The 12,017-nt window shown below is 36.1% G+C and overlaps 1 protein-coding gene across 2 annotated transcripts in view; it reads left to right on the forward strand.

Moving 5' to 3' along the window:
• LOC138699511 (tenascin-R-like) overlaps positions 1 to 12,017 on the forward strand; it is a 121,969-nt gene that overhangs the window by 76,198 nt on the left and 33,754 nt on the right. The window contains exons 12-14 of one of the 2 annotated variants that reach the window (XM_069825451.1): positions 4,940 to 5,074; positions 7,965 to 8,092; positions 9,988 to 10,174. In XM_069825451.1, coding sequence (XP_069681552.1) covers positions 4,940 to 5,074; positions 7,965 to 8,092; positions 9,988 to 10,174 — 450 coding nt within the window. The remainder of the gene's footprint in view (positions 1 to 4,939; positions 5,075 to 7,964; positions 8,093 to 9,987; positions 10,175 to 12,017) is intronic. The other variant, XM_069825452.1, reaches the window with a different exon arrangement.

The raw sequence follows: 12,017 nt of genomic DNA on the forward strand, positions 1-12,017 counted from the left end.
TTTCAGCAACAATATCTGGAGATTTATATTGAGTTTTCAATTTTCTCTTAATGGATTGAGGGAAAACCCCGGAAAAACCTCAAACAGGCAACTTGTTCCAACCAGTATTTGAACCCAGACCCGCTCGTTTCACGATCAGACATACTAACCGTTATTCCACAGCAGTGGACTACGATTGTCAATTATCTGGACAAAAATTAAGGTACGTTGTCTCAGAAAAAACGTTTTAAAATCGTCAAAGTTAAGCAGCGATAGGAACTATAAGAATATATAAAGAAATCAGTTGCGAATATGCAGTGTAAAACAAAACAAAAATATTTAAAATAACTTGAAAACTACAGTTCAAAAGACTTCTGCCAGCCTGTTGGGAAACACGTGCTTGAAACTGTTCCCTATGACCTTCATGTATACTTTTCTTTAAGATCTATGGAGTCCATTTGCCGTGGAGTAACGGTTAACGGTTAGCACGCCTGACCGTGAAATGAGCGGTTCCGGGTTCGAATCCTGGTTGGGACAAGTTACCTGGTTGAGGTTTTTCTGGAGTTTTCTCTGAACCAATTAAGAGGAAATGCTCGCTAACACTCGGCGCTGGAACGTGGACTCTTTTCGCTGGCATTATCACTCAAACGCCAGACAGCCATAGCTGTCGATAAACCATCGTAAAATAACCTACTAGAAAAGAAAAGATCTATGAATCAAATAGGCTATAAGCACTCCTTACAATATTTATAGTATTTGATTTCTAATTAAACTTCTAGAGTTAAGTTGATATAATTTACATAAATCTGATTCGACTTAGTCTAAGATGAGGCGCATCTGGCTTGCATTCGTTAACGACAACTAGAAAGGTAATCAAAGTGCTAGAAAAACGCAACAAACTTTCAGAAGAATATTGTAGAAACGCTTTGTGGAACTATGTAGATTATCATTCGAACAAAAATGGATATTAGGGCGACCTTTTATTGCCGTAAATGGAGAAACACAGTTAATTAACCAAATAATAAGAGGTTTGGCAACTGTGCAATGTATCTCCAGTGAATTGCACAGTATATCACGTTAAACAAGTTTGGCAGCGGAAATAGTGGCAATGTTGAATATCCTTGCCCACACGCACTTGCAAGGCTGTGCTTAGAATATTAATGTTAGTAGGCTATCCTAGCCCAAAATGAAATATATAGCTCAATAAATTCTATTGTCAGTAGAAGACTTAGCAAACATGCCTAAGGGTACCGGTACGTACACGTTGGAGCGACGATAAACGATAAAAGAAGCAGCGATGCTAGATCAGAGAGAATTGAAGCATGCATTGTCATTGAGGTGTGCATATTGGAGTAACGATAAAAGCGAAGATGCACGATAAAAGCGACGAAGAAGAAAAGTTCCATTTTCTTCGCTCTTGTCGTTCATATGATCTCTGACTAAGATAATATTAATCTGTATAATTACCGATGGTTGTCAATATATCCGAATATTAATCGATTTATTATTATTTCGGCTTATTAAATTAATTATTGTAGATATTGGCAAATTGATCAGTTGTGTATTTATTCGTCATATATTATGTGATCACAAGAACCAATCACAACACAATGAATTTATACTATCTTTGGGATGAGAAACGGGTTTAATTTTGTACATATTTAAGTTATAATAACCTTGAACTTAGCAGCTGATATTTCCTATAATCTTCTTTCATTAAGTGGAAGCATAGAATATCTTCTACTGATAAATCAAAATAATCGCTTCCCGCGTCCTCGTCGCTCCGATATGAACACTTGATTCTTTGATAATACCAAAGCGTCGCTAGATCGTTTCTTTTATCGTTTATCGTTGCTCCAACGTGTACGAACCCTAAGATCTAGCCGAGAGCTTCAAGATATTTGGGGAAATGATTTAAATTATTCAATACCATTGATACACTACAACCACTACATCAAAACTTTGGGTCAACGTTACACAATCGATGCAGTTTCGAAAGAAAAAAAAAGGAGAATTAATTTCGCTAAGAAGAATCGGCTATAGAACATAATTACTCTGACATTAAAAGTAAGCCAGACAAGTCCTTCCACTGATGCACTGTTGCCAGATCAAAGCATTATTTAACTTTTTCGGTATTGTAATTTGAGAGAATGGGAAGCGACGGAATTTCTATCGTTCTACTGGAGTACGCTTCTAGAGGAAGAAGAGGTTTGGAAAGCCTGAGATTACGGTGGAGAGACCAGTTGTAATGAGGACGGAACGGCCATTAGTTCAATGTTGATGATTGTGATGAAATTTCAATTTCTGGGGTAACTAAATCTCCAAAATTTTGCGGAAATACTCGTAGTAATGTAATATAACGACGGTGAAAGCTAGGCTCATCCTGTGTACTAAGATTAAAATTCTATGAACCTATAAATGCTAATTATTTTATTCTGAAGTATTTATTATCTACACTAATCATAAAACTGTTACCTAATTTTTTCTGATAATTGCCACTTTTGGAAAAATAAAATTAGCGTTAACATGTATAATAACTGTCCCGAAACCGAAAAACGCATTTTTTTTTTTTTTTTAATTTTGTACATACAATGTCTGTACAGTATATGTGTAACCTTTTCACTCGATAATGACTGAATCGATTGCTATGAAAATTGGTATGTAATGTAAGTTGTGTCCCATTTATTAGACTATTGGAAGAGAAGGCCTTATGGCCTTAACTCTGCCAGCTAAAATAAATCATTATTATTATTATTATTATTATTATTATTATTATTATTATTATTATTATTATTATATACATTCAAAATACTTTCTTTAAGAGAGGGATTGTAAGGGAGCCTGAAGTAAATAAATCGAAATATCTCGCTTATTATATTTCTAAAGAGAATACTATATTATTCATTTTTCATAAAGTCATCTGCCCATGCATTCTGGGTTTCCAAAAACACCGAATAATATACATAGAAAAATAATAATTGACATAAATGACAATACGTAACTGAGACAAGTTTACGTAAACAGAAAACAAGAATGCAGAGTTCAAAGAAATTATACACATAGACTATACAAATAGAGTAAGGGAGGGGATTGTCGGATAGGTCTAGTAATGTCGGATAATCTCGGATAACATATTTCTTTTCCATCGAATGGTGCAATCTGATGTGAAAATAATGCATTACGTTCTCTAAAAGCAGACGAACATCTGCATGAATAGCCATTACTGTTGAGTGCTTCACTGTGTGTGAATAGCGTGTTTTCAACGTTTCTGCAAAAAGAAAAAAAAAAAAAAAGAAAAAAAAAAAGAAAAAAAACTTTTTGAGGGTAAGTAATGTGATTTATTCGTTACAAGTTATTCTTATATTTACACAACATGGTATGTACTGTTTGATATACCATAGGTAAGGCTTCTTAATTCTCTAATTGCATAAATGCTATCGACAACATGTTTCATGCAGCTGGCTTGTTTTACTGTTTGTGAAGAGTCGGCCAATGTCGGATACTAGCTGAGGGCAATGTCGGATACTAGCCGAGGGCAATGTCGGATACTAGCCGTGGGCATTGTCGGCTGTCTTTCAATGCTGCTCGCTACATAAAAGCTGCCTTAAACCCATTTATATGTTTTCTACAACAAACCACTACATTTTTACTCATGGGTATTTTTAATTAATGTAAGTAATTAATTTTCTAATTAATCGAATATTATGAAGTAACGAATTGTTTCTTCTTCTGATATTTTTAGATGCCTAAAGTAAAAGAAAAAAGAGATTCAGTCTAAAAAATGGAAGTCTGAAGATATGGTAAATGCCATTGTCGCAGTACGGGAGAAAAGAATGTGCTATCTTGCTGCTTCCAAAAGATTCAATGTACTTCGATCAACATTATTTGATTATGCACGGTCCAACTCTGAGCCCACCAAAGCCGTTAAATCGAAACTTGGACGAAAATCAATACTCCCAGCTTCACTTGAAGAGAAGCTAGTTGACTATGTGTTAATGATGGAGAGAAAATATTTTGGATGAACCAGAAATGATGTTAAAAGGCTCGCATATCAGCTGGCTAAACAGAACACTATTGTAATAGTTTCTGATATACAATATACGTATTATTTTAAATGCATTATCATACCTCTTACATAATAATGTCTAATGTATCCGACATTAGCTTCCCATTCTGTCAGTGATGATATTATTTCTGTTTTGTCTTTGCAAGTTATACAGCAAATACATATTATGTAAATTACCTAGTACTTATGTACAATCTGCAGGAACCCCAAGAGGTTATTATAATACTAAGTAATTCCAGTTCTAACTTTTTTCAATTACCTTTATTTTGAAACATCAAAATGGTATCCGACAATACCCTCCCTTACTCTACAATCTAAAAATAAGGGGAACTCTAATATTTGATATAAATGGTTTCTGAGGATTGCTACAGGCACTTCGACTATTTTTGGAATGATGTCATAGATTCCAAAGATTTTAAAAATTGTAAAAGTTCATTATTGGATCCAATCATTAAACCATGCTTTTCCCAGACGCCTTCCATGTTTCTTTAAGACATATTTAAGACGAATTTTATTCCGCTGAACATTTCAATAGGACTGATAGTTAACGAGATACATAATTTTTCTACGTCAAGTAATATTATCAAATCCACGTGCGTTTTAGCAGTTTTATAACCTTGGAGGGAAAGAACTATATCTATTAAAATATTAACAATATTGATAGTATAATATAGCATTAATATAACTACCCAGGAGATGGTCATTTGTTTATAGAAAATAACGTACATGATTTGTTTGATAAAGAGATTGCATTTAAAGGAGACAACGGTAGCTATGTCCACCAATCAAAATTAACTTGCTACAGTAATCTTATATGTCTCGACTCTGAATAATGTTTATACATACAGGGTTTGGGTTGCCATTTTTCAAATATAATTGTTCTTGTGTTTCCAGCTTGTGAATGGGGAGAGTATGGAGCCGAATGCAAACAGACATGTGGAAAATGCTCAAAGGATACCTGCGACGTCTTCACTGGTCTGTGTTCAGACGGCTGTAAACCTGGATACTTTCCACCATACTGCCAGGAAAGTGAGTGCTTTTCCCTTTATAATATTATATGAAGTATAAGGCCAAAATACTGAGATGCTAAAAAAATCGTTTTAGAGATTTTAATGGTAACATACGTTTTCATACGTGCTTTGCGCATATCGTTTGTCAGTAACTATATGGAATGGAATGAAATTTTTGGGAGGAGGGTACTATGATCTTTTACGATCTATTGCGCTAACCCTCAACCTAGGCGCATTCCCAAATCCACATCGGCGACTACACTAAAGTTCGCTGAGTACCCAGGTATAGAGCAATTCACACCGCTAGTTCCTAGCAGAGTAATGCACGGTAGCCCACAGCTCAGCACTAGCATTCCGTACGCGTCAGCAGCCCAGCCCACCCAAGACCAACACTGTTTGACGCGGCAGCTTCCTAGCTCGTCGCACTGGGCTTCGAAGCCCACCGTAGCCCACCACACTGCTCAGCACTGCACTGACATCAACCCACCAGTTGGTTGCATCTTACTGTTTTTCCGTTTGCACGCATTGGTTGTGCTTTCGCTTTGTGTGTGGCATGAACATAACAGTTCCCCGCACACCGGACAACATACAAGATTAAATTACTTTCCACTGTTGTTGAACACATATTTAAAAACTGCCCCAATGGTACTTTTTTAATTTCCATCCGATTCTTGTTTTCAACTTTCTAGCAGCGATTATATCCTTCACTACTTTTTCTCTAGAGAGACTATTTTCGAATGTGTGCTTCCACGGCAAGTATCTATGAAGAAGGTTTTCCGAACTGATATTCCGTGGTCTACCAGTCTACTAGTAGGCCACAGCATCTCAGCCCGGAAAACTTAATCACAGAGACTATATTTTCTTTGCAATTTACCATTATTTGGACTCATCTTGAAAAACAGAAATCAAAAACTAAAACAAAAACGTTTGAAACAGTAGCTGGCTGTTGATCGAACAGCACACGCAAGCATAAGTCCGCGCAAACACAATTAATAAGTAACTGATAGAAGAGGAGACTTGGGCTCGATGCCTTGATATCAGCCCACCGCACAAAAGCGCTACGCAAGCAACCCGCACGGACAGTGCGATGACGTCACGAGCTTGTTCCGTGCTTGACTGTGAAGCCCAGTGCGGTGCAGTGCGGAAGCAGCCCATGGGCTGGGCCGTTGTGCAGGTCTCTGGTCCCTAGGCCAACCCTCTCCGTGTGTCGCCAGCTGGCGTTCGGGGAATTGCATGGAATTACGAAATGGAGAAATAGTGACGGAATTATGTCGACGAATAGTATGGGGAAACGGGAGAACCCCGTGACAGGCTGAAGGTCTGACCATTTAGCCACCGCAGGGGACGTCAGTACCTGTAAATCAATCTTATTGGAAATACTGAACACGGAGTGTAATTTTTGCTAAATTCACTAAGTACTTACTGTGATGGATTAAGCGAAATGAATGCCAACGATTATTTTCGTCGACTTTTGTATGTAGAATTAACTAACACATAGGGAGATCATTTTATGGCTTCTCACCTACACTAGCGTAAGCATACGAGAGAGGTTACAGGGACTTGCGTCAGCACATGCCGAAGCAGAAGCATCATCACAATCGGAGTTGTAGCTAAGATTAACACGCCCGTTAGTGGAGTTTGTTACGCAGACGGAATGATTCACTATACTGATGGGGTGTGATGTGAAGTCCTGTGATTTTGTCGACGTGATAAATTTGTCACTGGTTCCGACTGTAACTATAGTTCTAAAAGAACAGCTCCGGAAAATAGCGATCTCAGACCGACACGTGATTCATAAGTATGGCGAATGATGTATGTGTATGACAGCTCCAAAGTTAAGACAACTGCAAGTCAGAAGAGTAAGACAAAAAAACCTTGGATCTAATTACGAGTAATTACCGTCCCTTTCTAGAGGTAATGAGTGCAACTCTTCCATCTCACTCTAAATATTAGTGGCCACTAGTTATAAACCCTTATTGTTATCAGATGTTGGATTTCCACAGAAGGGATTAATTTCACAATAGTCAGAATGATGATGAAATAGGAATATACTCAGTAATTATCTCATAAAAAATCATTAACGTCTTTTAATATGTAGCCTATAACATTTTAAAATACCGATTATTGTAAACAGAAATATTATGCTCATTGGAATTTTAAGTACAACAAACAAATCATATAATTATAATTTAATATGTAATGACACGAATTTCAGAGGAAAGAGAAATATATATATATATTTTTTTTTCATTTTAGTAGGTTATTTTACGACACTTTATAAACATTTTAGGTTATTTAGCGTCTGAATGAGATGAAGGTGATAATTTCGGTGAAATGAGTCCAGAGTCCAGCACCGAAAGTTACCCAGCATTTGCTCATATTGGGTTGAGGGAAAACTCCGGAAAAAACCTCAATCAGGTAACCTGTCCCGACCGGGAATCTAACCCGGGCCATCTGGTTTCGCGGCCAGACGCGCTAACCGTTACTCCACAGGTGTGGACTAGGAAATATGTTACAAAACAAAAATACGAGTATGCTCTCACTACATAAGACATGTCGGTCCTCAAGAATTTAGGAATAATTCGCGGGTGCTCGTGTAAAGGGGGTTAAGTATGATTTGGCTAAACTGGAATAAGTACAGATTTGAACTATCCACAATTACTTTTCTCTTGTGTTAAAGGGGTTAAGTCATTCTTCCATCTATGATGCAGTTACAGTGCTCCATATTTTGTGACAAAGGGGTTTTGTTCAGTACCAAAGGGGAGAAGTTTACATACCTTGCAATTTGACTTAACCCCCTTTACACGAGCACCCGCGAATTATCCACCATGAACACGATGCAGTAGGAGGACCTTGAGGATGAGGCTTGTGCCATAGACGTGTGAAAAAAAATTGTTCTTTCGTCGCAGGGTATACGTACATGTCTGTGAAACCAGACACTTCACCAGGTTTTCTTGACGTTGTGGTCACAGCTTATCTGCAGTCAGAGAATCAGATGGGACTGGGTACGCCGAGATTCTATCAAATTCAGTACAAGGTGAGACATGTTTAATTACTTTAGACCTACTAGCCTACATACAATTCACTTTTTTTTAATTACTGAACATAAAATATTAGACAAATCTTGAATTGAAATAATGAAATTAATTGGGATAGAGCTTCTCCAGTAGAGGTCCATGCCAGCAACCTCTTTAACACGAGGATCCCAACGTATTTCAGCCTGAAATCCGACCCAATTTATCCGCTTATTTTAAATGATGATGTGGGTGATATGATCTTGAAACCGTATCATGCTGCAAGCGGAAATCTTGTTTTCTTAGCTTAAAAATTAAAAAAGAGTTTTGTTTAGAATAAAATTAACATTTCAACTAAATAATAATTGAACAATGTGGTCCCGTTTTACACCGTTCAAAGATTTTTAACGCGATTCTGTATTTGGTTTACCTGATGACTAACAAATATTCCTTCTTTTATCTTTTCTTCGCTGATGCGTGGGAATTTCTGCCTTAGATAGGCAAATCCTTTGCTTTATTTTTCCATTGCCTTCACAAATAACTTGATTGACCCTAATTTTAAAAGTTGTGGAGAAAAGAAGACTCTTGTACGATTGATTAAAGGTGGATGTGGCATATTTTTCTCTTCCGGACGTGTTTCTATTCAAAATGACCCTTCTTTACACGAAAGTGTTTGTCCATCGCAGGGCTACTCCATTCACAGAAGAAGCAAAAATACTTTCTTAAGCTCTCTGCAGCTCAGTATCCATTACCACGGCTTTTAATTCAGCACGTAAGTTTCACTGGTGTTCCTCGTATTGCTTTCTATCCAGCAGTATTTTAATATTGTCATATATTTCTTTCATGTGAACTGCACACGCAAGGGACACTGAAGGGTGTTAGATTTCATTGTGCTGCAAAGCTATCTTAAGACTATATCACACTAAATTGCTTTTTATCTCGAAAACTGTGGGTGATATAAGCATTTTGTTATCATATTCGAATCTTAGTAAATATTGAACCGAGTATAGGTGATAAAGGGTATTAACTTGTATTTTTACCAATAAATTAGATATTTATTGTCGAGGACATAACCTTTTTGTTACGAAGAGTACAAAGAGTAGTCTGTGTAAAAATGGTCTCAAAACACTATTATTTAGATAAGAACTTTCTTGTGTTAAATATTATTAACGTACCTTGTTAAAATGTTTCGACCTATTTTCGGTCATCTTCGGAATTGGTCGCTGTTGGTCTTGGCGCCTCTTGTTTCCTGTGTGGGTGTGTTCGAAGTGTAGAGACAAAGAGTGTATGTGTTTTGAAATTGAGCTGTGTGTTGAGAATATCGTTGGGGTGTGTTTTCGTGTGTCTGTATATTTCATATTGTTCTAGTGTGTTGAGTTTCTGGCTTTTTGGTTGGATGTGCAGTATTTCCATGTCTGTGTTGATGTCTCTGTAGGTGTGGTTGGCATTTGTGATGTGTTCTGCATATGTGGAGGTGTTTTGTAATTTTGTTATGACTGTGATGTGTTCTTTGTAACGTGTTTGGAATGATCTGCCTGTCTGTCCTATGTAGAAGTTGTTGCAGGTGTTATATTTGAGTTTGTATACGCCTGTGTGGTTGTATTTGTTTGTGTGTTGAGATGTTTTTGTAGAGTGTTGTTTGTTCTATATGCGATGTTGTAGTTTAATTTCTTGAATAAGGTTGCAATTTTATGTGTGTTTTATTTTCGTATGTTAGTGTGATGTATTTTTTGTGTTCTTGTGTTTGTGTTGTATTCTTCTGTTCTTATCTACATATTCCGAAGTGATACAGTGTTAAAAGTTGTGTAATCAAGATGTACTATTATTTAGTTTATGCATAAAGTATGTCATTCCACTTAACAATAGGCATTAAACTTATTTGCACTCCACTCTTGTAAAATTCGTGTACTACTTACAGAAGTCAAGAGATATGTCATGGCTAGAATTCGAACCAAAACCTAATCTAGGGCAGGAAGTCGTGGTGAACATTACAGGACTAAAACCTGCAACCCATTACCAAGTTAGAGCTATTCTGATAGATTCTGATGGAAACAGTTACCAAGATGAGCGTGTGGCATCGAATGAGTTCAGGACAAAGTGCAAAGGTGAGTTCAAACACGGGTACGAAAAGACAAATTAATTTTACTAAATTGGCCTCAAAGTCAGACCTTACCTTCCTCGGGAAGGGGTTTCCTACTATACCAGGAGGGAATGAAACCGACAGCAAAGGAGGCAATAATTCAAACCTCATGTAACAACAGAGGCTATGTAAACATTAATATAAAAATAGAGTCAATTAATGGGAGAGGATGGTATTTTTTTTTAACTTTTTTCCTATTTGGTGTAAAATATTAATTTTTTGTATGTAGAGATCTCATAGCTGTGGCAACTCAACCGAATGAAAATATTTTGAAAAAAAAAATTTGGAGCCCAAATTTGAAAAAAATATATATACCCAATGCAGGATTGTACTAAAACCGATATATCTAAACCGTTTTTAAAGATAGATTCAAACAGTTTTTTGCAATGTATTTGCAAAAGCATGTTCTACAAACTGTCTGTAACAGAATTTTGATATTAGTCCCTACGTTTGTAAAATAAACAATTAAAATTTAATAACAATTTTCTGATTTCCTTTCTTGCAAACAAACGGACGTATTTTTAAAACAAAATCAATTAACAAAATTCTGTTACAGAGAAAAGTTTCCTAATAGTCTAAAGAATGTGTGTTCTAAATTTCATGCATGTATTTTTAATAATTCAGAAATTATATCCATTTTTGTCTGGCAATGTAGCAAAAAAAAAAAAAATGAAGTTACTGGAAACCGATAAAAGCGGGTGTGTGATTTAAAAATCCATAGCACAGGAAGTTTAAAAATGACGTCTCAACATCCGATAAGGGCACAAATACCCACAAAATGTTATGCAATGCATTCCACACATATCAAAGGGTGTTTTAAAGAAAAATAATTTTTTTTTTGAAAATTTAATTTACCGGAAACAACAATAAAAGTGGGCGAGTGATTTAAAAATCCATAACGCAGGGAGTTTAAAAATGGCGACTCAACATCCGATAAGGGCACGAATACCCACAAAATGTTATGCTATGCATTCCACACATATCACAGAGTATTTTAAAGATTTTTTTTTTGAAAATTTACTCATTTTTCACCAAAAAATACCATCCTCTCCCCTTAAAGAAAGGGAGCTTTCATTCGATTATATTTTGTTTTAAATATTAATCTGGGCATTAACTTCAAAATATTAATATTGTTTTATAAAACATGATGAATATGAACTATCCTTCAGTGTAAAATAGTCCCGTAAGTCGGTTTTAAGTATCTTTTTACACAAACCGCCTAAATTTAGTAGACCTACAAATAGTAATAATTACTCACCGAATAAATTAAACGAATGCGTTTTCCAGTACTTTCCTAATGTTTTTAAAGAGTACTGGTATAAATATCCCACATGTTTTTGAAGAACTCAGAAGTAATTTTTTAAATGAATTTCACATAGTTAACAAAATGCGTCACCCCGAATATGATCGAAATACAAGCAATCATATTTAGTTTTCCATCGTTTTCGTTATTTATTTCGCTTTCAACCGTTTTATTCATTGACTCACCACTAACAGCACAAGGTGAAGATAACACAGATGAAATCATCAGCTCACAGATTTCATTTTCAGTCAAAGCCAATTGAGAATTCTCTTTGTTAAATGCAACGGATACACTTTCCTTTGTCTCCTAAATACGTATTTTCTTTTTTAGGAAAAGTAAACAATGTCTCTTGTTTTGTCATCGTACACCGAAATATCTAGAAGAAGTGTTACAAATATGAAATAGTGTAATATACAACCTGAGACGTGTTGTATTCAAGCGGAAGCCTTCCAAATTACTAAGCACTGATACTCTCTTTCGCGGGAATGTGTTAGTTTGCAGTTAG

This window comes from Periplaneta americana, chromosome 5, assembly GCF_040183065.1.
Source record: "Periplaneta americana isolate PAMFEO1 chromosome 5, P.americana_PAMFEO1_priV1, whole genome shotgun sequence".
Classification (NCBI taxonomy): domain Eukaryota; kingdom Metazoa; phylum Arthropoda; class Insecta; order Blattodea; family Blattidae; genus Periplaneta; species Periplaneta americana.